General features: G+C 40.1%; 2 protein-coding genes across 14 annotated transcripts in view; one reads left to right on the plus strand and one right to left on the minus strand.

The window, feature by feature from the left end:
- Positions 1-25503, plus strand: part of zranb3 (zinc finger, RAN-binding domain containing 3) — a 208979-nt gene that overhangs the window by 115184 nt on the left and 68292 nt on the right. The window lies entirely within an intron of this gene.
- LOC123974248 (rho GTPase-activating protein gacV-like) lies at positions 1708-21954 on the minus strand. 13 transcript variants are annotated; one of them, XR_006825808.1, is made up of 5 exons: positions 21282-21487; positions 15894-16203; positions 14340-14431; positions 12504-12637; positions 11550-12196 (listed from the first exon to the last, which is right to left on the minus strand). XR_006825808.1 is itself a non-coding variant. In XM_046054830.1 (3 exons), the coding sequence occupies exons 2-3, from the start codon at positions 16107-16109 to the stop codon at positions 2067-2069; spliced, it is 414 nt and encodes a 137-aa protein (XP_045910786.1). In that variant the 5' UTR covers positions 16110-16203; positions 21516-21782; the 3' UTR covers positions 1708-2066. The 13 variants fall into 13 exon arrangements, 9 of the variants coding, with proteins under 9 accessions (XP_045910786.1, XP_045910793.1, XP_045910777.1 ...); XR_006825807.1 differs by lacking the exon at positions 14340-14431 and having other exon boundaries at positions 21282-21484; XR_006825809.1 differs by lacking the exon at positions 14340-14431 and having other exon boundaries at positions 12512-12637; positions 21282-21483.

The raw sequence follows: 25503 nt of genomic DNA on the forward strand, positions 1-25503 counted from the left end.
ACGTTTTCTGTGTGGCTGATAAGGCAGAGATACCATTCATAAGGCCCTGTCATATTAGCGACATAATTATTTTGTTCCATGCAACAATACTGGATTAGTAAACTCTGATGTTCTCTTACAGAAGTAAGGGATCACAGCATTGAGACACTTGATACTTTATGGCTGGTTTGCTACAAGCCAGCTCCTCTTTTTACTTAGATCACATAAACCTCCTCCTTCATAATTGATTTTCAGCTGGGAGGTCACAGTGACCTCAGCTGCTAAAGCGTATTTATATTTAGGCCAGTCAAACCTTACTACCCTTAAACTCTGATACAAAGCAAAGATGAAGGCAGATGCTTTTTCCACATCTTCCACATGCATTTGAACTGAAGTGGTTGGAATGTCAAAGTGTGATGTGACTGCACCTCAAGTCACACTGTGTCAGCTTACCACACCCATCACACCTCACAGCAGTCTTATGGCCACTTTACAGGCCTTCCCGCCAACGCTTACTTTGTACGTTGACAAGTGTTTTGATGCTGCTGTTGTTGGTAGGAGTATCCTTAACCTCAGCCTCCACCTGCTTTGATTCAGCATTCTTTATATGCACCTAGGGGGTCTTTATTTCTAAACAGAGTCCCATTTGGGGTGGCGGGGGAGGTGGGTTACTTGCAATGCTCCCTGCTTGTTATTTTAAGAGGATATTCTGTTTTGCCACAGCTGGAGCATCCGTAAGAACAGAATAATGCCATTCCCATTTGATGTATGTGCTTCTGACAGAAATAAAGCTTGAGGAGACAAGTTCATTCACAGATCTACCCCCTCTAACCCTTCATTCACTGGTTGCAAGTTAATCAAGCTATAAACTCTTTCAGAAACTGTCCTTGTACCCATGGGCATCATTCGTCTTTTATCTAGTTCGGTCAAACTTGAGATGAGGCTATAGAGTTGTTTTAACCCCAATAACTCCAAATGCACTGTGCTGCTGAGTATTCCTTGGCTATGTCCCCAGTGGAGTTGAGACACAGTCTGGCCTACTTCTCACTTTACTGAAGTATTATTCTCTGCCAGCACAGACAAAATTGTGCAATAAGAGAATACCATGTAGAGAGGGGGTGAGAAAGGACAGGGAAGTAAAACAAGCTGATAAATAAGTGAAAAGGGAGAAGAGTCAGAGCAACCCTGACTTCTAAAAACAATTGTGTTTAGGTACAACTAATACCAACTACAAAAATATTAAGAATGACAATAGAATGAAATATATGTAAGCTGAAGATAGCAAAGATGCTTGAGTCCAGGTGACATAAGATTGAGAACTTGTGGTTCAATATTTAACCAATTGTGATCTTTTCCAAACCTTAACCAAGACTTTTAGAAGCCTAAACCTAACAACATGTAGGTCCCAGAACAAAAACCCAAACGTCAACCTCTTCCTGACAACTTCTGTTAACTATGGATGAATACCAAGACTGGAATCACTGACAAAGGACTCAAAAGCAAGACTAAAGACAACAGGCAGTTGTGCGGAGAAAGTCTTTACTGACAGGCAAAGTTCGGTGCACGGTAAACAGGAAACAGCCAAATCGCAGGGCAAAAGGCAGAGTCGAGGTACACAGTAAAAAAGGTCTTTAACTATCACTAGGAAGCACAAATACAGAATGCTGGAATCCTAACTACATGAGTCAAGACCACCTGGCACAGACAAAGGGGGACAGACAGACTACACTAGTCAAAAGGGCATTACGAGATGCAGGTGAGATGAATCAGGGCGGGGAAGGTAGTCACACATGCAAGAAACACCGAATCTAAAATGAGTAAATACTACCTCAGAAAAGCTGGAAACAAGAAAAACATAACTTACTCAGAGATAGGAGGTAACACTGAAATGAAGAAATCTTGCCAATTAACATCCACATGTACACATGTGTAATGTTCTATGTTTTAAATGTATTCTGTCAATGTGGCATAAAAGACATAATTCACTACAGTGGACAATAAAGTTGCATCGTATTGTGTTATAATGTATTGACAGAAACTAAGGGGGCTTTCACACCTACCTGGTTTGGTCCAGACTTTCGGACTTTTCAGTTTGATCCGAACCAAAAATGCAGGTGTGAAACCTCCCACGGACCGGACCAAACAAGCGAAATTTGTTCAGACGAAAAGATGTAGTCTCGGATCAAACTGAACCATGGTTCGGTCCGTTTCTGGTGTGAAAGCACTTTTTGGATGGTTCGGACTTTCAGACTATTTACAGGAAGTTCAGCGGTTGGCGTGTAAACCTGAAACAAACAAATGCACGGAGAAATGCATTGAAATAAGGACACAATTATAAATCCCCTGTGACAGATCATCTTTTCAAACAGACGGCCACTAAAGAAGCACACTGCCACATACATCTTTGGTTTCTCCTGAAATGGAAGAGCAGAAGGATTGCTTGCTGTCTTCTCCTTTCCTGTCAGCGACGTTATGTTCGCACAACGAGTACGTTAAATTGCAAATTTGAACAAGCCTTATGCACATTTATTCATTCATTCTTGTCAAAGATACCCGCTGAACCATTTAATATACCAATCAATGTCAAGTATAGGGAGACGCAGCCCACATAGATGATGACGACAGGATGCAAGTGTGTCATGTAAAATCCTTTAGTGTGGTTGCAGAATTGCAGTGTGAAACCAAACCAAAACTAAACGAGTGTATCAAAATGTATCAAAACATGAACTTTGGTTCGGACCTTGGTGCGGACTTTCAGGTGCGAAAGCCCCTTAAGTTTCCTTCAAAATATAGTAAATTTGACAACGCGAATTAAAATAGAATGTACATACAGGGCAATGGTCTTTTAAATCAATCATAAGAGATTGATTGATGTCTGTGTGTTTTATGATAGTAACGGCACTTGTAATAATGTATGCATTATGATTTATGAATGTAATAAAAGGCTGTATGTGGCCACTCACGCAAATGGCTTCCAATAGTAAGTGAAGAGTAACACTGCAGGAATCTGATCAGATCAATATTGTTCTCTGACTGTGACTGTTATCCATGTCACCAGCTTTGATGTATAACAGTGTCATATTAATAAAAAAAGAACAAAATGAAATAAACTAATGGACGCGACAAAGAAACAAGAGTGAGTGGCTGCACAGGGAAATTTCTGTTTCTGTCTGTAAATGCAACACATTTCAGAAAACAAGAAGGGTTAAAAAAAATAAACGAACAACTACTCATGTAGATTATAACTGAAAAGAAAGGCTTGCAGCTAAAGATTGATTGGGGCAGGTAGAATAAGAGACAGAGCAGAGTGAGAGGAGACGCTAATGCAAAAACGATGTGTGGAGCTACTTCCGTATCATCCATCAGTTAAGTGTGCATGTTTTCTGTGTGTCCATCCAAGTTCTCTAATGGAACCCAGGTTACATGGGGAGCGTGCCTGAAAAAAGGTCACATTCATTAGTCATAACTTGCGCCACTTGGTGCTGCAACCTCTGCTACCTTAGTTCCTGTTCCCGAGCTCCAGTAAAGCTCCATTATATCTCACCTACTTCACCTAACACACAAAACTGGCCTGGATCCAAACAGCATTAGCCTTGTGTTGTAAAACTATCTGCTGCAACACACAGCCTCATGCTGTATGTGGAATTATTTAAAGAGGTGGAATTATGCTCAGAACAGGTTTACATGGTTTAACAAAAATAAAACAAAAACACCCCCTACTGCACATTGCTGCAGCTTCATTTAGCTATGGAGTGATACATCTTGTCTCTAAATGATCTTTGTTGGGAGTTGCGCATGCACAGCTCCTAGTAAAGGACTACTAGTCAATCAGAAGCAGAGAAGGGCGGGTGAGCGAAAAGTCGGTAATAGCCAATCAGAAGCAGAGAAGGGCGGGTCAGTGAGAAGCCGATCAACAGCTTCGATTCAGCTGTAGGCTACATGTTGCCGACCAGCTTGGCAACATGTAGTGGAGCAAGAGTTTCAGAGTAGTGAGTTATTAATCTGTAACAAATGTATTTTTCATCCATAAAGTTTTAACTGAGCTCTGTCTCTTCATCACAGTAACAATTTTATGTCCATTGACTGCCTGGAGGGTAGCTAGTGTTTGGAGCTCAGTGTTTTTGAGGGCGTGTCAGACTAGCCGCTTGCCAAGCGTTATATGACACGCATTTAGCTTTCATCCCTGTGAAGTCACAGTAAGTAAATGCAGATTTGTTTCAAGTCTAGACAGTTAAAATAATGTACATATTGAGTGGAAAAAGTAACCAGTAGTGGACTGGCAGATAGCAAAAAAAAGTTAGCTAATGCTGAGTATTGGATTGTTATTCATGGGAAAAGCTGGTGGAGGTACGTTTTTTTTTATGTATTTTGCTGGTTGACAAAGAAGAACACTCATTCACTAGTCTCTTCTTCTTAAGCTCATTGCAGCAGACGAGAGCAAGACTTTCAACATTGCGTCTACGTTTGTATGTAACTGTGTATATAAGAGAGAGCAAATTTTGTCTGGCTGGGTTTAAGCTGAAAATTTGAGTTTGTGGTCAGGCACAATAAAAACACCAACAGCAGCTGACCCTGACTGGAACAGACAAAAAAAGCTCAAAGAGGTGTAATTGGTCAAGACATGTGATGAACCTAACAACATTAAACTTACATGTTTACAAGTTATAAAAAAAATCCAACAGATTTCACACTAAATAAATTAACTATAAAGTTGAAGCAGAAAAATAGGCTGGAAGAGGTTTTCCTCTGTTTGTTTGGTTAATGTATTCATAATAATGCCATAAAATGAATGTGAAGATGATTTATTGATGTAACGCCTTCATTATTTATTTGAAATATATTTAATTTTTTGTTACATCTGTAGTCAGGACCATCCCGTCCCAGCTGGAGGACGATAAGAGAGACTTGCTTTGAATGGACTGTGCTGCCTCATTATTTTGGCGCTGCCTGCTCGACTGGCTGCTTCAAATGAACAAAACAGGTGTCACCATATTGGGTTGAAGCAGCTCTACAGTGCATTAGCACAATAATGGCTACAGGTGTATTTATTCACTGCCGACCTTCTATCTAAATATTAACACTTTTCTGAATATATTCACTTTCTGCAGAAATCTACTGTTTCTCTTTCTCACACTCCGTGGCTTTTCCTAATTGTGTCTGAATGTGGGGAGGATGTGTGTGCATCAGTGAATGTGTGTGCACATGTTCAAGCTCTTTGTGTAGTTGTAGTCCTTTGATGTGCAGTCCTTTGTAATTTCTGCCAAAATGTGACAAGCGAGAGGAGGTTGCGCTACTTCTGATTACAGCCCAGAAAACGCCTGCATCATTGTTTTCCTAACAAAACAAAATGTTAATCCCTATTACACCATGAATATCTGTGAGATTAATTAGGGATTAAACAATTTGCTCTCGGGACAAGACCGTTGTGTGAACAAAGAATTATGGTGCAACAAAACCCAGATAAACAACGAACTGCTCGCTTATTTTAGTGTTGTTGCTCATGCTCATTATTTGCTGTGAGTCACCTTCTGCATAATAAATCTCTTTCAAATACAGTACACACAGTCGCTTTCTCTCTCACATACACACACCAGTGTAAAGGTCCTGCATTCAAAATCCTGTTTAAGAAAAAGTACAGAAATATTATCAGCAAAAAAACTCCTTGTATTACTCCAATAATGGCCCGTGTGACTGATATACATAGAAACTGTACATTATTTAATTGCTAATACTGATGCATTAGGTTATTTTAGCTTGTTGTTGTAGTTTGATGAGCTAAAGCTAATTCTAGCTTCTTTATATTCAGTTAAGATGTTTAGTCTAGTGGTCCTCAACCTAAGGTTGAGGCCCCGCCAAATAGTCAAACGAGACATCTGAGCGATTGTGAGATATTAATGGGGAAGAGAGAGAAATTGTTTTGTTGGACAACTTTATAGTTATTTTGGACTTTTTTCAAGTACTAGCATTTCTAATGAAATATCCTAGTGGATGATACTGGATAATTCTACCTACCTACCTTTTGAGAAGTTTATAGACCCCTGAAACAATTCACAAGACACTGCTTTTTTGTAAGGGGTCAGAAAGCAAAATGTTTGGAAACCACTGGTTTCATCTTAAACAATACATTGGATTTTGATGATTAATTTGCTAACTAACTACAGCTGCTAAATGTATGTAGGAGAATGCATTGTAGTGTAGTAAAAGTATAAAGTAGCATAAAATGTTAATTCTCTAGTACAGCATGTACCTTGTATTTTTCTAAGTATAGTACTCTAGTAAATGTACTCAGGTAGGTAAGCGTGTGCCCAAAAATATGAATATCAATCAAATTGTTCTGTATAGTTTTATTCTGTCAACCTACAACAGCCAAGGGAATTCACTGGTACTGCCAAACCCACTACATACGCAAATGCATGGACACACAGCGTATACCCACGCATGCTTGCAAATTCCCAAATGCACCTATGATTGGTTGCAGTCACTTTACGTTCATATGAACTGGTGAAAATCCAAAGTGTTGACAGAGAAGCAAGGCCAGTGGGTTCCTCTGTCACCTGCTGTCCGACACAACCCGAGGATCACAAATACACTGATGCCTCAATAGACCTGCTTTGCTGTCAGATAGGAGTAAACAAGTTAGTGGGCTTACAAGGAACTCTGAAACTGGTTCAGATCGGACTCATTCAAGTGCATCTGGTTGTAAAGTTATTTGTGTTTCTTTTTTGGGCGCTAGTGCTTTGATATTTGGATAGAAACTGACACAGCAGCTCTTAGAAACTTGTTTTCATCACTCAAACAACTGAGTAGAAATTAAACATAATCCAATTTTTAGCCAGTCTCTTATTTTCTAATCAATCTCTTTAATTACTGGAAAGTAAAAAAGGATCAACTCCCATCAGTTTAAGCCTGACTTTACTAATAATTAAACACAAAGACACTTTTTGTGTCTTAGATCTGTTACAACACGCCAAAGACTCAAGGATCCGTATTGAAATACCATATTGAATCAGTGCAGCTGTAAGTGTACACTGAGGAGGATTAGTTTGGATTAGAACTGAGTGATACAGGAACTCAGTGGGGACTCAGGATGTCATTATTTCTGCAGGCCCAGGGAATACTCCCTCCTAGGGAAGGACTGCTGCCACTTTATCCCTGCCAGCACCGGATTCTGCAGTGAAAACTGGCCAGGCCCCTGTCCTTATCTGATCCATCACTTTTAATAAACTACCAAGAATGCATCTCTTTCCCCATTAAAGAGATTCAAAGTCTTTGCATGAGTGTGTGTGTGAATTTTTAAAAGATTTTTAGGAGCATAAGCACAACCACTTTGAAGTCAGTTGTCAAACGTCCATGCTTGCTCACTGCTTCCAGGTTTGGTACAGGTGTTGTGTTCTCTCACCAGCACTCTGTGTCCCTCTCCCTTCCTCCCTCCCTCCCTCCCTCTGTGTCTCTCTCCCCCTCCCCAAGAATTGAAAAGCAGCAAGAAAAAGAAACATGTGATAAGAGCAATCATCCTGTCATCTTAAAATTTGCAATTTAAACTTCCCCAATTAGCCTCTCCCCATCACCTTGATTTGATTAGCCTGCTGCTCTCTACCTGCTTTGTTGTGATGAGCTCTCCTCAGATATCTGCAGGCGGCTGTACTGTGATTAGATGTGCTTAGTCATTCACTAAGTGACAAGCAGCACACATGCACACCCACAAACCGAAACACACACACACACACACCTCACATTCACTTGTGCAAAAGTATGAAACAAAAAACTAAGTGTAGCATAGGTGTGTGCATGCACACAGTATTCCCTTATAAAGCCAGAAAACACAGTAGGTTAATACATGGACACTAACGTGCAGACATTGTTTTTAGGTTGTCGCACTGAGAAGGTTTGACAGATTTTACTACCTACTGTATCAACTAACTGTTGTTACTGTAACCAACTGTTATTTTGCAAGAGAATGTACTTGACCTTTTATGCTGCTCCACATAATTTCTCCTAAAAACAACTGCACACCAGACACATTTTTGACCAAGGGAAATGGGGGGAAAAAAATCTCCTTTCTTTGCAGCAGGCAATAATGCGAGCTACAATGTTGAAAATCTGTTCAGCAGTTTCCTGCTAAAAATGAATAAACGTTCCTACGTGATCAAATTAACAATCGTAATCTGCAGTATCTGCTTGGATACTGATGCCATCAGGGTTCAGCAGAAGGCTGTGTAGAGGTTCAGCTAGCTGTGATTCATGTTCCTACTCACCAGTGAATGTCTTTGCCATGTGAAATTGCCTAATAAATATGCGCTGGATCGCAGTGACTAGGCATGACTGGAATTTTATGGTTCGTAAAGGCGCTCAAAAGCTCAAAGGCATAAAAAACAAAACAGACATCACCTTGTTTCATGCCTGTGTTTCATGTTAACAATAAAGAGTTATTAAATCAATTCTAAATAATAAAAATTAAATCACTGAATTGGTTTTATTGCTGCACGGACCACTTAAACAAATGTCCTCTATGCAATTACACGGTTATGGTTCTTCATAGGAGTTTGGACCTATAATAAATCATTTAATCTATGAAAATTGTTATTCTTATTTGTTGGCACTTCATTTAAAAACATCAGAGGATTCCTTTGCTCTAAGGGTGAACCATAAATTTTGTGTGTGTGTAAATTATTGCAGCATGTATGCAATAGAAAAGCCTTTTGCCTCTGATAGCCTTCTTCGTTTCAAATTCCCCATGTAGACTTCAAAGGACAGGGAACTGACATGAAAAACTGTATATACCTGAACAAAAATGCATCTAAATACATGAAGATTCCCTTTTTTACCCCCTCAGAACTACTTTGATGTGTTGTGGACATTTTCAGGGCATTTGAAACACAAAAACAACTAAATCAAAAAAGAGCACACACACAAACCGCCCAGTCAGTGAGGAGTTAGCTTCAAACAACAGGGATTTTCACAAGCTTTGCAGTTTGAATTTTTATGCTGCTAAATACAGCTAAAGTTGGAGTAAATACACTCATTCATAGGCAGAAACTTCAGAGGACACCCACAAGAGATCTGGTCTGCTTCTGATAGTCTGTAAAATAAATCATCTTTTAACAATTTAATATTTAGTCCTAAAAACTTTCATGAAGGTTTTAAATATCAGATTTGAGACTAAATATGAATCCCCTAGAATTTTTAAGATAATTGAAACTGTAATTATTTTGATCCAAGCTGAATGTCTTAGGAGGCCTAAAGTGCATCTCACTGAATAAAAGTGTATGGGACCATAAATGTTGGTAAAGTAGAGCAAATATCATAGGGTAATTGAATGGGCTCAAGCTCAGTTATGGCTAGTAGGAGACGGGTAATGCGCTCTCCCAAACCAATGACCACATCGCTGAAATCATTAAAGATGGCCTCTGGCTTTGTACCAGATGGGGACAGTGACAACAGGCCAAAAAATAAAACTAGCCAATGGGCACAACAGAGCAGACATAATCAGATTGATGTTTGACAAGCAGAAAAATGTGAGGGGAGAATGCAATTTTAGACTAACCTCCCCAAAAGAATGACCAAACACGCTTTTTTTGTTCAAATGTTGAAATGGAATCCAATCTATGTTTACACTTTCCTGACAACTGACCTCTTTATAATGACAAAATGATATATCATTCAACCAATGCTGTGGTTACTTCTGCCTTAGTTTTTAAAAACATGAAGTTCTTGGATTAAACTTGACATGGTGCAGTGCTGAGGATGAAGGTGCTGTCTTTTAGTATCCTTTGGGCTCTGCTAAGCACCTCACCAGACAGATATCACTGATGCTCAGTAGGTGGGTACCAATGATCTTCTGAGTGGTTTTCATCACCCCGCCACTTCCACCTGTTCTGGGCTGTGCACATCCCATGACAGTTTGTGATGTTTCCAGGCAGGATGCTTTCTATTGTTCCTCTGTAAAAGTTAATAAGGGTTTGGCACGTGAATTTCTTTTTAAATTTCCTTAAAAAAATACAGCCATTTCTGAGCTTTCTTTACCAGCGTGGAAATGAGAGATGACTATGTAAGGTTCTCTGTGATGCTGCGCCACCTCATCTCCACTGTGTGTAGACAGGAGTGAGGATCTCTATTAGCTCCTTGGTTTTGCTGATGTTGAGCAGTAGGTTGTTGTCTGTGCACCACTCTCGATTTATTCACCGATATATCTTCAGCACCTGAGACCGCGATCATTAAAGAAATCTTTCCCTGACTAACTTTTCCACGACCACAACGTACAAACCTAAAAATAATATAAACCAGGTTACTTTGGTTGCTTAAACTTTACAAGAGGGTTGGCAGATCAGAACATTTTTAAATCATTTTTGCTCATCAATTGTTTTGGAGGAGGCAGACAAAATAAATCCAAGCCTTTCACTGCAAACTGGTGCGCAAATATTATATAGTGCTGTGGTGTCAAATGCAAAATAAAAAGACAACAATATAATACCCTGCTGAGCAGAGAACCACTGCTGCAAGGGCAGCATCCAACAATCATCTCTGAATTTTCAGTGTCTGAGTTCCAGCAACTCAGAGGAATATGGGAACAGCTACCTGTATAAACAGCTTGCTAAGTAAACAGGCCTACAGTTCAACAGCTGCTATTGTCATATTGGAGACCAGGGGATAATGAAAAAAGGTGTAATATGTGGAATACAAACGCAGCTACACACACACACACACACATTCAAACCGCAGCATACACTATACTCTGCATCCCATTTTTTTCCACTCTCTCTCTCACACACACTTCCTGAGCAGATGCTGGCTGACAGCTTTGAATTTGTGCTGCTGAAAAGGTGAGTCAACACCCTCCAATCTTGTCAACTCTCGTCACCTTAACATCACCTTCCGTGTGTGTGTGTGTGTGTGTGTAGGATGCTTACAATAAAGAATATAATCCAGTGGTAAAGGCTAAAACAACATTCAGTTTAATACACACATATACCATATGTATATGCTGTGTAGACATTTACCTTCTCTCAGACAGAATACATTAGAATAGACTAACAGAACAGACAGATGTACATAGCTACCAAAATGAATAAAAGAAAGGAGGAAAAGAAGAGTTGTACTCCATCTTTTTAGCGGATGAATGGTTCTCTGTAGGCATCACATCTCTAATTAATCTACAAGCACTGACCCAGTCTCAGCTCTCATGTTCTGCCTTCATTTAACCCTCCAACTACTAAATCTGACCCAGCATCAGCTGGTCCAACCCATGCTTGTTGATCATTGATGACTCATCCAGAAAGACTACAGAGAATGCAGACCAGGGCATACATATTTCATAACAAAGTGAAATTACCAGCTCAGCTCAGCTCACAACCAAATATTTTAATGCAGAGAGGCTGAATAGACATTGGACATTTTCGATCATTTAATTAGAAATGCTTTTTTTTGTTTAGGCTAGTTGCATCAAATCACCCTCATCACTCCTCGGGGCGCTTCACGGTCCTGAACGGTGCTTCTGCCTCCTGTGTATCCCTGGACAAGGTGTTGTCTCACCTTGTCAGCCCAGTCAGACAGGGAAATTAAGGTGGCTGGAGACAAAAAAGTAAAGGTAGTGGAGGAACGAGAGGTAAAGGAGTGCGAGAGGGCCTTGAGGGCCTGAAAGTAGCCTTGATTGACAAGCCCTCGTGGCAGCTCCACTTCTTCGTCCTCTCGTTTTGGACCGAGGGCAGACTGGACACAGTGACTCACTATGATCTATCATCAGCCCATATGAGCTTTTCAAAAATAATTTGTCCATATTATCTATCGAGGCACAAGTGCAACACAGGACTGCTCAGGGCTAGCTGATTCGGATGCTAGCTTCAGTACAACACAATACACAGTCATCTCTGACACACATGACATCAGAGCTGTGCTTTTTTTTTTGTAAATTCAGGTCAACTGTACACATTGGATCTTTAAAGGCTCTGTTATAAATGTATAGTTATTACATCTTCTATTTCAAATTTGGCCATTGTTAGTTCACAGTGAACAAAAATGACACCTCAGCCAGTACTACACATTTTTCATTCTTACAGCCAAAGTTCAGTCAAACTGATTGATATTATTGCTGTGACATTTTAAAATTGTGCCTACAGTAAAACCCTTCTGACACTTGTCAAATGTTCCATGTGTTTATTTTCTGTACTTATCTGCTGGATGCAGATGTCTTCTCCAGACAGCTCCCACTGGGTTGCTATTGCTTGATTGCACACAGACAGACAGACGTAAGGTAGTCAGGTATATGTGGTCTGTCACAGTATGAATAGCATAAAGTATGTCTCTGTTATAAACCACTGGATCACACTGGGATTCAGTGTATGCTACTATTCAATAGACATAAATAGACATTTCAATACAGTTGGCAGGCTGTAATTAAGACATGAACAGTGGTCACTGTTTTTCAGTTCCAGATGTGTAACATATGAGGGGCAGTAGTCTCACCGGCAATATTAATGTAAGAAAAATCGCAATGACAATGACAGTTTTAAAAAGGTAATTAAAGTTACCATATTACTTCTAAAGAGTTCTGTTATCAAGACATCTGAGTGTCTGGCTTCTCATGAGTCGACCAACTGATAAATGTCAGCCACATCCACTCACTCATCCAGGTTTCTCCTCTTTTTTGGTGGAGAAAATTTGCCTTCGAGGAGAAAGAAGACTCAGTGTAAACATTTTGGTTGCATAAAGAGCATGCAAATATTATAAAAATGCAAATTATATTATATAAAAAAGAATTCATTCTAATTAATCAAAAATGGTGATTTAGGTAGCATGCAACTTGTCCACAATGTGTGCCTCCTCTCACACATGGATGAATGTTTTGGGTAACTAAAAGCCTGTTGAAAACTGAAGCCTCCTCACATCTTTTGCTTCCTTTCTACATTTCACAAAAATGCAGCAGCCTGCACAAAGCCACAACCCACATAGCTCACAGTATTTTTTTTTCCTCCAGGGACGGTTTTGTTTCTTTCTCAAAATTAGTCTGATTTGATGATTTATTGATGCTTAAACAAAACAGATACTATGCATTCAACATAGTAAATCATGACCTTAAAACATTTTTCTTCTCTGGTGTGTAAGTAAGTAAGTTGTTAACTTTTTCTCTTCATCCTTTACTACATCTCTATTTATCTCTACCCCTTTCTTCACTTTCTCCTACACTTCTTTACACTTTTCATTATTGTTTTTCCCTCCCTCTTCCTGTTTATCTCCATGTCTTTCATTCTCTCTCTCTCAACCCAATTTCCTTTTTACACTCTTTCGGTCCCTAAATGCCACTGTGGCTGTTGGTGTCTTGCATTTCCTGCTGCGCCAGCAGTCTCTTTCAACAGATACACATTTCCAAAGCCTGATATACGTTACTGTAGATATTGAGTTCATCATTCGCATCCTGTATATCTTGTACCCGTTATCAATATATTAAAATGTTCCTTTTGCATTCATTATTTCTTTTCAGCGTTGAAATGCCAAAGCAAGGTTAAAACATTCTCTTTAATCCTTTGACACCACAATAAAATTATTTAGTCTAGTTAATAAAATTGTACAGTAAAAAAGGTGACAGTGTTTCAGATACACACTCATAAAGCTGAAATCAATACACCAAATTTATTGATTAAGGCTACATCAGTAAAACAATGAACTAAAATGATATACTGTATATGTCATAACAGAGAATGTCCACATGTGACACTTAAAACTGTTACCTTCATTATGTGTCTGTGTGTTTGTACACTTGTGGTATATTTCAAAAGCAAATATAGCATTGTAAAACTACAAGATAACAGTTTTCCTCTGTGTGTGTTTGTCTTGAGGACATTATTGGAAAATGGGGACTTTCAAGCCTTACTTACTTTAAAGGGTTGTTTAAGAATTAAGAGGCTATAGGGTTACGGTGAGGTTTATTTTAAGGTTGGGGGTAGTGTTGGAGTTACGCGTGTAGCTGTGATTTTTAAGGTTAGTGGCTAGGGCATACATCAGAAAAATTTCACGAAGCTCGTCCCCACAAGGTTAACGCTTGCATTCTAGGCCAATTGTTGGTTTTAAGGTTAGTTTTAAGTTTAGGTAAAGGTAAGGGGTAAGGTTAGGAGTGTCACAGTTATGGTTAAGGTTAGGCAAAGCCTTTGAGGAATGACTAATAGCCTATAAAAACTCCCCACGTGAGACAAAAACAAGTGAATGAGTTTGATTTTTGTCCTTCCCACAATATTCTGTTGTCCAACTCTTAAGAACTCAAGAAAGACACGAATTCAGGATCACTTGTAGGAAAGGCACAACAGCCATTGCAGGCATAGAGCGAATGCACATGAGAAACACAAAAATGTACTCAGTAGTCAACAACTCACTTGTACGTGCTGGAACTGGTTGTTTCTTTCAGCTCACCATTGAGGAAATGTGTCTATGAAGGTTCAACTTGATCATCCGGTTGGTGCGATGTCTCAAGAAAGTTAGAGGGCATTAATCAGAAAGACTTTTGTGCGAAATAGAGTACCGGTATTTATCTCAGTTAAGACTACAGATGGATAATTTGAACAAGTTGAGCCTTTTGGATGAACGACAAAACGTCTTCAATGGAATACTGTAGTCCAGGCAGTTGGATTCAACATTCTCCTTTGACGAAAGTTTTAAGCTTCCAACTTTCACACTTGCAGACAGCGCACAGACAAAGACAAAGAGTCAAACAAAAGCTACTAGTTCAAGGTGAAACGTAGTGCAACATAGTGACTCGATTTTGGATTTACATTGCTAAAGCACAAATCCCACTGGGAGGCTCTCCCTCAGGCTGCTGTGTCTTTATTGTTCTGACTGGCAGTGCTGTGGATTCTGTAAAAGAAGTTATTTCAGCCAGATTTTCCTTGTAGCTCCTTCCATTACAGACGTTCTGCGTGGCTGATGGAGGGGAAGTTTCAAATTATCTCAAATGTTTTAGTTTTCTATCACTATCTTTCAGTCTGTCTCACCTCTTCTTCCCGGCACAATGTGTATTTTTGCAGTCACAATAAACAAGTAAATTTGTGTGCTTGCTGCGTGCTGGTGAGCTATGCTGACAGGAATATCACCACTCTCCTTCCTGCTGCTTCCAGACTCACAGTCTCTCTCTCTCTCACAGTTCATCTATCATGATAAAACACTGCATGGAGGAGGGGGGTGGGGTTATATCTATATTCAAGTGGCCCTGCTTTCATTCTCAGGTCACTTTAGAGGAAGAGATATTGGCTTTGAAATAGATTAATTTATTGCAATTTTCTTTTATTCAGTTCTGGATGATACATCATGCATACTATATTCATTCCCATTTGTCTACCTGAGACCAGAGGTAGCGTTTTGTGTATCGTTGTAAGCCATCTGTCCACAAACCACAAACTTGATGCTTCAGGTCAGTTTACTCTAGAACAAAAACAACAGTGTGCCTCCCTCTTGTTTTGTGTGTGTATATATATATATATATATATATATATATATATATATATATATATATATACACACACACACACACACACACACACACACACACACACACATATATACACACACACACACACACACACACACATAAAAACACATTGTGAACCACCAGTTCAAGAGTAAACCATCATTCAGCTGGGGATGCTACCACTTTGGAAGAACTTTGCAGTGGGGCAGTGCAAGTGCTAGTGGGGATTCAAAGCCAACAGAAACCATGGACTCAAATAATTATCTTATTTTAGCTACCAAAGTTTTCTTCCCAGGATTTGGTCCGGAGCTAAAAAAATAAAATAAAGTGACAATGGACAACTACAGGTCACTGAGGCAACAATATTCCAGGCAAACACTGAACTCTCCGCAGCACCACAAGATCACAAACTTAACCAATGTATCGAACAGAAGACTTTAAAACAGCGTTTAGCTGTTCCTCTTACCTTTCTGTAGACAATCATGTTTGGGGAGTCGTCATCTGGGTCCACAGTGCTGATGGACCTCATGGACAGCAGAGGTCTGTTCGGGGTCGTCTGGACACTCTCCTTTGGTTCTTCAGATCCTTCATCAGCCTCCGTCGCCTCCACATTGCTCGGCTGCTCCTCTTCCTCCTCCTCCTGCTGCTGCTGCTGCTGCTGCTGCTCAGGTGCCTCGGCCATCACTATTATCCCTTTCAGTCTTTCCTGTGACAAGTTATCCTCTCTTTGTCTTCCTCTTTCTCCTTCTTTGTGCTCTATCCTCAGTGTCTAGAAGCTGTTGTGGGGAGAGGGAGAGAGAGGGACGGAGAGAGAAAGAGAGAGAGATGAATTAGACAGTACAACTCACCGCTGGGCTCCAATCTCCCATCTCTCCGTCTTTTTTCTTGTCTTCTGTCAGCAGGCACAGGATGGATGAAATGAAGGCCTCATAAATTCTGCTAGTTTTCTCTGTTATCTCTTCTCTTGCAATTCTTCCCAATCCCCTGTCACATGAGATTTAAGTTCCAGGAGGACAGAAGACATGTTTAAGTTTTGCTCTTTATCACTGCAGCTTCTTTTTTTTGTCGTCACTCATCTTAATAATTTATAAGATGCTAGAAGGCCATTACAAGCTTACAGTATTTGCCATTATAGTGCCATGACATGTTTTAAAAAGAGGGAATAAGAAAGTGTAATAAATGCTATTAATTATTTTTCACAAGTTACAATTGAAAGAGGAAAATCTCAGATACATGCATCTTTGAATTCTGTTCCTCATTTGATTAAAATTATGTCTCAATAAAGTCCTGAGCATATTTTAAAAAAGGAAATCTCATTTTCATTATATTATCAAAATCTATGGCTCTTACTATACGCAATCTATCTTTTTCAATTCACTCAAGACAGGTCTGAATTCAGCATTTTAAGTTATAGTGAATCACAATAAGAAAACTGAGTCTCAAGCGAACAAGTGGATATTTCCTATATGTGGGGAGGACCAGTCTGCGTTATTGCTCTGAAGTTGTGGTAGTATCCCCTTCAGACCGTCTGACAGACACAGAACCCCATTTGGGACTTTGGGTATGTTAACATGAGACAAGGAGGCAGAAACCAAAACTAACTCAAACACTTCTCAATTTCACCAAAAATCCACACGTTAACTTCAGCACCTCTCATAAAGTGCAGCTCACAGTCCCAAACAGAGCAAGGTTGGCTTCAGTTTTCAGATGCTTATATTGCTAAACTCTACCAGTTACATTCTCTCACTACTTTGCGGCAACTGTTAACCATTTGTGTTAATACATTGACTAGACACTGACAGACAACATTTATATTTAAATGCACTGATGACAAATTTGCTGGGGACAATTCAGAAGTCGCAGACAAGCCCTAAAGCTGTGAGCAATGCGCTCTCTGTCTCTCTCTCCCTCTTCTCGTGCTCTCTAAATACAGCCAGGCTGAGGTCACAAACTGTCTGCGACTCACAGTGCAAAAACAGATCTGCTGCACAGTCACACCTGGCACCACAATGCTTTCACTACAGTTCTCCGTCTGTAAGAAGCCAGAATAGAAACATCTTCTAGAAAAACCCAGTGCTGGTTTGAACAGACCTCTGCACACTAACTCAGACCTCATGAAGTCTGATAAGACTGGGGGCCAATCTGTTGGGTCATTTGTTCGAGCAGCAACTGTTCCATTAGGGTCTGAGCTGTATCTGATGCTGGCTGTATTTCACCTGGGTCTGTGTGACCTGCTAAAGAATTCTGGACTGGGTCTGTGCTGGTACTGGCTGAGGCTGGATGTGGATCAGCTGTGCTTATACTGGCTGGAGTCTGTACTGGCTGATCCAGCATCTTAAGCATTTCCCCTCTAAATGAGATATATGCTATCAGTTCCATCAGGCCCATTCAAACTGGCTCCCATCGGCGTCGCCAGGTAATTTTTCCGGGGCTAAAGCCCCAGATGTTTTGACTGTAGACCCGAATGTAACTCAACAGCAACAAAAATATTGTTAATATGCAATAATCTCTATGACGCAGCCTGTCTCGCAGGTCACGATACGTGAACTTCAAACAAAATGTATACATTTTGTTCGAAGTTCACGTAACGTGGCCCCCCCACCGTTACTCAGCCTGGCTGTATTTAGAGGGCACGAGAAGAGGGAGAGAGAGACAGAGAGCGCATTGCTCACAGCTTCAGGGCTCATCTGCAACTTCTGAATTGTCCACAGCAAATTTGTCATCAGTGCATTTAAATATAAATGTTGTCTGTCAGTGTCTAGTCAATGTATTAACACAAACGGTTAACAGTTGCCGCAAAGTAGTGAGAGAATGTCACTCAGCTGTCTGAGGTGATATTTCTGTCTGATCACAAGTGTTTTCAGTTTTCTTCCCCTGATGAAGACCAGTGCACTTGTCTCATTGAGTAGGCTACAGTCCCAGACAGACTCTGTGTCTGGCCTCAGGGGTGGACTGGTAATCTGGCATACCGGACAAATGTCCAGTGGGCCGACGAACCTTTGGGGCCGGTGTAACAAATTTATTTATGTAACCATTTTTAAAAAATGGGCTAACCATCGACCCCATAAAGCATAGGCCTATACTGACATTAGGCTGTCCAATCACATCTTTTACAAGCCCCCACTCCCTCCCCCTCTGCTCAAGTGTTGTGGGCCGGGGGTAAAAAAAGTTTGCTACCCCCCTGGGGGTCGCGACCTGGTCCAAGGGGGGTCGTGAGAATGCTGCTATAGACACAAAAATGGGAAAAAAATAACTTAACAGCAACTAGCCCGACTACAGTTGTGAATGGAATCACTTTGGGTGGACACTGTAAATATTTTGCACTGTTTAATCCAGTAGGTGGCGGTAATGCCAACCGCTATAAAACAATAAAGAAGAATCAGGTAGGAAGTGCTTTGCAGGTTCGAAAACGCAATGCCTTTTTTGGTTGAATTTAGAAAAGAGCAAAGAGCTGCGGTTTTTTAATGTTGATAGGCAACTACTGTATCAGCTGTCCTGTCAGTATAGTCAAAGATTATAGCGCTAAGTAATAACAGTCATTAGCAGAAACATGATCACAACTCACAGGTCTGTGTCTTTTGTTGCTAAAAACAACTGCTTTTAAAAAAAAAATAGACAAATGGAGGGCGCCTGCTCTGGCACTGTTTTGAGTGTGTGAGGTGAACAAACACACGGGAGACAGGGAAAGGGAGATCTGTGTGGGCACGAGACCCTCAGAAAGAGGAGATACCGCTGGTGGTAGCCCACCAGTTGGTCCAGGGGCTTCGTCTTAATGATGGTCAGTTTAAGGCTTATTTTAGGATGAGTCGGGGTCACGAAATATTTTCAACTTCAGAAAGGGGTCGGACTGCCAGAAAGGTTAAAAATCCCTGTATTACACTATTTTCTTTATTTTGAATTGTCACCTCAGACATTTCCTCAATAGATTGGTGCAAAAAAATTGGTGAAAACTTTAAAAGATTTCTGGGCTGGGCTAAGCCCCCAATGTTTCAAGAGCCTGGAAATACCCCTGCTGGCTCCTCCTCCAGGTTTCCTTCAATATATTTTCAAATATAAAATACTGTTTATAAAATTCCTATTTACTGAGATGTGCACCCATATTGCAAAGTCTGTCCAGCTAATCAACATTTTAACAGTCAATGTGAATCCACTGCTTCCCATCTTGCATTAGTCCAGAGTTGTAACTAAACTTCACCGTCTTGTTTTTGAATGATGTATGTGATGATGTATGAGTGCCATCACATTCTGTCTGGACTGGTCCCACAGATGTTTCTTGCTTGAATGAGAGTTTAATTTCTTGCACACGCATATGAACGCATTTCCACGCGCAACGCGAGCTACAGTTTATAGGCACCGTCGGCGTTTATCAAACGTAACAAATAGTTGTATTTCACTCCAACATTGTTCAGTCACAGTCTGGCAAACAAACTCTGCGCTGCTTAGCTGGTCAGAAGGATGGACAGACTGGAAATTCACTGCAGCTGCACATTAAGCCAAGTGTGATCTACATCATGAGAGGAGAGAACGCAAGTTTAACTGACTGCTGTTCCCGCACTTCACTCTCATTGAGTTTTCTCTCTTCTTGTACCTAGAAGGATAAACCCTCTTCATCCTCTCATCAAAGTTTTAAACATTCGCATTCACCTTTGACAGGAAAGTGAGGCGGGGGTGTCTAGCTCTGCGCTGGACTGTCACTGCAGAGTTGGCTTTATCAGTTTTTGTTTTTCAATGCTACTCCACTCAGGTGCGCTGCATAAGCTACTAATACCAATGTAATGAGGTCTCCTGCAGAATGTAAAGGAGTAAAAAGTCGATATTTGACTTAGAAAAGTAGCGAAGTGAAAGTAAAAAGTTGTAACAAATTCTCAAATAAAAGAGATACCGAAAAAACTACTTAAGTACAGTAAAAAAGTATTAGTACTTTACTTTCCACCACTGATAATATAACATTACAGAACAGCTGGACAACATATGACCCCATGTTTTATGTACACACACACACACCTGGCATCCCATAACTCAGGCCTGTCAGCTTTTTTCTCTAGTCTTAAATTGCAAATATTGATTTTTCTTAATTTAAATTCAGGAAAAGTGAAGGTAGGATGCAGGAGGAAGAGAGGAAAGTAAGATTGTAGCTGGTAAGGAAACAGGATGTAGTAAACTGAAAAGACGCCCATTCAAACAGACTTGTTCCTCTTTCCGACTCCGTCTACATCCCTCCATATCTTTTCTCCCCGTCAGACTCAACTAGCATCACTCTGTCCCAGCTTATTACATCCCAACTTTAGTTCTCTCTCCATTAAGTTCATCCTTAATGGAAGAATAAAACTGCCTTTCACTTCCTCCTCAAAGCACATTAATCTTCATTCAGCTAGTTCCTTAATGGCTGAATACAACACCATCAATGTACAAAATAAGGGGGGGGGGAATTTAAGGGAAATTTAAGGGAAAACCCCAATTCCTTACTTGTTTTAAATTAAACTTTAAAAACAACTTTGAAAACCACATAAAGAAAATGAAAAGGCTTCTTTCTGTTACAGCTACTACAAAATACAAACCACTGGAATTTGACACCTTGCACGCTTGCATCTAAAATCAATTAAACATTCAACACATTATTTTCCACTTTAAGTGACTTATTGCCATCTACTTCCTTTTGTGCAAAAAAAATAACTGGGCACCTCACAGGGATTCACATCTCCCGGCAATCTGATTTATCTCAAGAAATAACAGTATTTGGAATGATGGGTTTTGAGGAAGAGCTGTGATAGAGACTGAACTCAAGCCCAGCAAGGTTGGTTAAAATTACAATCAATACTTTGTGATTAAATTGCCAGTAAAATCTTCCTCCTACCATCTCAAATGGTTCTTGCTCTTTTGTTTCCAGGCACATTGAATTGAGGTGAATATTTTTGATCAACACACTCAAAATGCTTCAGGGCAAGAAGGCCACAACAGTCAAAATCTGGAGAAAAGAAGGCTCCAAACATGCCAGTGCAAATATTGAAAGATAAATCCTGGACCTTCATCAGGCAAATGTTTGACAAACAGAATCCCAGACCATTTAAGGACATCAAATAGAGCACACCTGTGCTTTACCATGCAAGTGCACATGGGAAATGCAGTTCACATTCGTCGTTCCCAAGTCCAAATACATAGGAAACTCCAGAACTATAACTCACTATATCACAGGATAAATTAATACAGAAAGTCTTTTTTGGCAATTAACTTGCTGGGGCACTCTGAAGGTCTTTCTCACTCTGTGTGCACTGAATAAGACCCCCGCTTTCCTCTGCAAACAATATATAAGCACAATATCAGCTGAAATAATTAAGGTCTCAAAGTCAGATATTGACATGGGCTCCTCATATTCCCTGTTACGGCTGTATGTATTACCCTGTGCTGTGTCCATGTTCTCTTCTGTCCTCTAGTTCTGCTCCAGGAGTGCTCCAGCTGATTACTGAACGAGGTCCACCTGGCCTTGGAAGGCGGTCTTTAAAAGCTCTTGTGCAGTGTCAGAAGGGAGGCTTTTTGATTTGGGACTGCTAGTCTTGCTGCCTCTCAGCTGGGGCATTTTGTGGTATGTTGTGTTTTTGGTGTTCTTAATTTATTGTCTTGTTATGTTAATAAATTCCACTGATTTGGTTGTTTTAAAGGTGTTCATTTGTGTTAGGTTTGGGTCAGTGTTGGAAAAGGTTGGCGTGTAACATTTCCATATTTCAAAACAAAGTTACAGTTGATCATATTGCCACAAACTAATTGCTGCACTGCGAAACTGAGGATTCTGGGGGCCTCTGAAAAAGCAGTATGACAACAACCCTTGAAGTGACAAGCAGCAGGATGATTAAGATCAGCATATTCACTTTTATATTCACTGAGCCTCTGTTTAAAATACATTTTGGAAAGTATACTTTCTTTACATGAGTTTAATGAAAAGACTGATTCCACTCTCCAAAGTATAAAGCTACAGGTAACAGACAGTTAGCTTAGCACAAAGACTGGAAACTAGCACCTAGCCAAGACATAGTCCAGTATGTAACTTCCTGCAAAACCACAACTTCTTGTTTTAACTCTTCAGACAGTAATGGAAAATGAGAATTCGTCAATTTAGAGGAAGTTACAAGTTTAGGTAGTTAACGCTGAAAGAGAATGCGAATAAACATATTTCTAAAAACATTCCTTTAAACTGCATGGGTATTCCCCCCCCCCCCCCCCCCCCATATTTGTGCCAGTTTTCTTATTTGAGTTTACCAATGATGTGCATGACAAAATAAATGCTGAATTTTTGTGGCTGCACACACAAAGTTTTCAGTACTAACCTGGCTGGCTGTAAACTCTAAGTAGAGCATTGCTTGCGAGAGAGAGAGAGAGAGAGAGAGAGTCTTAGCTGTTAGCACAGGCATTTAGCTCCATGTCAACTGGCTCTTTAGATCAATACTCTCAGAAGCCAGCTGTTTGTTAGAGAACATACAAGCGAGTGTGCATGCTTGAGATACGAGTGAAGAAAAGAACATGCAGCATGTGTTTGAAAATCCAGACGGCACAAGAATTTAATGCATTTCTGAAGCAATGGCTCTCAACCTGCTTCACAGTACCATACTTATACTTCAGGGAAGAGTAACAAATACTTCCTAAAATGATTCACCATAAACTGATTTAGACTATGAATTCTATTTCAACATGTCAATTTTCCATTTTTTTCTCTTAAGTGTCTAAAACTCTTTATTGTGTATGGTCTGTAGGCACGGGAATGTTTAATCAGATAATGGGTAGCCAATCAGATTTCAGGGCTGGCCTAGGGGGTGCCACTGGCCACCCCTGAAATCCATTTGGCTTACCCATTATCCTAGACTATGATTTGCCATTTGCAAATAAATGCATTTAATTTAACAAAACTTTTAGGACTGTAAGAAACTGTACGATACTGTAATATTGTAGGTATGAGTAGTGGAGACAGATATGGTAAATGAACGCTCTTCTGATGTGTGTATGCGCACGCATGTACTTCATGCCACCCCAACCTCACACTGTGCCCTTCTTGGGGGGCCCACCCCAGTCAAAAATGTCTGGACGCACCACTATGTGGCCCTCTTTTTCTGTGTTTGTCCAATTCCCAAAATGTCTGTATTCTTTTGTAATGCAAAACACTAACTAGTACAAATGTTTTGGCTGATTCCTTCATCAGTGCGCAGCCTATCGATTATCACAACTGTCTCCAAACTTTTAATCAAGCAAGAAGTGTCAGGTGCACATAGGATTGTCATAGAAATGGAGCACAGAGATCAAATTACAAGGGGACCCACGCTGACAAAAGCGTCAAAACATGTGTGCTTGTTTCTCTTCTGCATTACAAATGAATAAAGATACAGTAAAAGTGGATTTAATATTTTGTTTACTCTGAGATGTATGGGTAAACCAGGTAAACAAGGAAGAATGTGGTGATCCTTCACTATACTGCCCAGAATTAATCCACAAAACACACAGTTTTAGGAAATAAGTAATGACTGACGAAGAAGAAAAATATGACATTTAGTTTTGTCTCAGATTATTATTCGAAATTAACCTGATTACACTGAGAGCTTCTTCACACATTCTGTGACGACAGGAAGTCGATGCAGAGTGAGACATCTTGCTGTTTCTTATGTTTCTGCTGCTATCATTTTCCCTCAGGACCCTCCACAGGGTACCCAGAGTTTTCTTCACCATCCATCCTCTACGCTCCAGGCGAGACTGGATGAGGCTGTCTGGATGTTTTACACTGTGGGACAGCTGTAAAATAGAGGACACCATCAATCCAGCTGCCAGCCATCTTTACGCACAGGGGGGCATAATGATAAAGGTTCTGCAGCAAATAAAGGAACAACCACATACAATCCAAAACTGTGAAGCAGTGGGCTTCATTGGTTTCATTGGTTCATTTTGTGTGATTAATCAAAAGTTTTGATTTGCACAGTAAGAAAGCCAAATCAGTTTAATGATTCACATGTTTTCTAGTATTCACAAAATTAAATCAAGGATAAATGAATTGACCAAAACAAATGTTCTTGTTTCTCACACTCAGACTGCAACACCAAAAGTGTGTTACATTACACTCATATTGTGATTGTTGAACATCTCATTTCAAAACCATGAGCATTGGTTTGATGCCACAACAGCCTCCACTATTCTGGTATCAGGCTTTCCACCAGACTTTGGAAGGGATTTGATCATTGACGTCCAACACTGATGAGACCTGGCACCGTTTGCATTCCAGTTCATCCCAAAGGTGCTAGGTGGGGTTAAGGTTGTGGCTTTGTGCAGGCCAGTCAAGTTATTTCACAGCCAACTGGGAAAAACATTTATTTATGGATCTTGTTTTGTGCACAAGGGCACTGTCAAGATGAAACAATAAAGGAGCTTCCCCAAAGTGTTCCAACAAAGTTGGACGCACTCTGTTCAATATACACAATCATTGTACTGTATGCTGGAGCATTGAGATTTCCTTATTTGGAGTCCAGAAAAAGCACACAAGAGTACAGGTGCATCTCAAAAATATGTAATATTGTGGAAAAGTTCATTATGAGTACCAGAACCAGAATGAGAGATTAAAGGTTCAGGAAACCTTTGCAGGTGTTTTGAGTTAATTAGCCAATTAGCCAATTAGAGCTCTTCTCAAGTCTACATTTCTGTATTATAAATTCTTTATTTAAGATACTGGAGTTTTGATCTCCATGAGCTGTAACCGTAGTAATCTAGATAAATAGTTTACTTTATGTGTAATAAATCTAGAATATATGAAAGTTTCGCTTTTTGAATAATAAAAAAAACGTTTCAACGATATTCCTATTTTTTTTTTTTAGATGAACCTGGAAGTAAGCAGGGGTTTCCCCATACTTTTGACCGTAAAGTCAAATCCCACACACAGAATAAGGCATGACAGCCCACACATCACCAGGTCACATGTTACAATCCAACCAAATTTATCACCACAGAACAATCACAATAGAAACCACCGGGATTGGATGGTGATCGCCAGAACGAAGCTCACATCTCGAACATAACATAACTTTGGAGTAGGTTTGATGGATGGTAGTGAG

This window comes from Micropterus dolomieu, linkage group LG01 (assembly GCF_021292245.1).
Source record: "Micropterus dolomieu isolate WLL.071019.BEF.003 ecotype Adirondacks linkage group LG01, ASM2129224v1, whole genome shotgun sequence".
Taxonomy (NCBI): Eukaryota; Metazoa; Chordata; class Actinopteri; order Centrarchiformes; family Centrarchidae; genus Micropterus; species Micropterus dolomieu.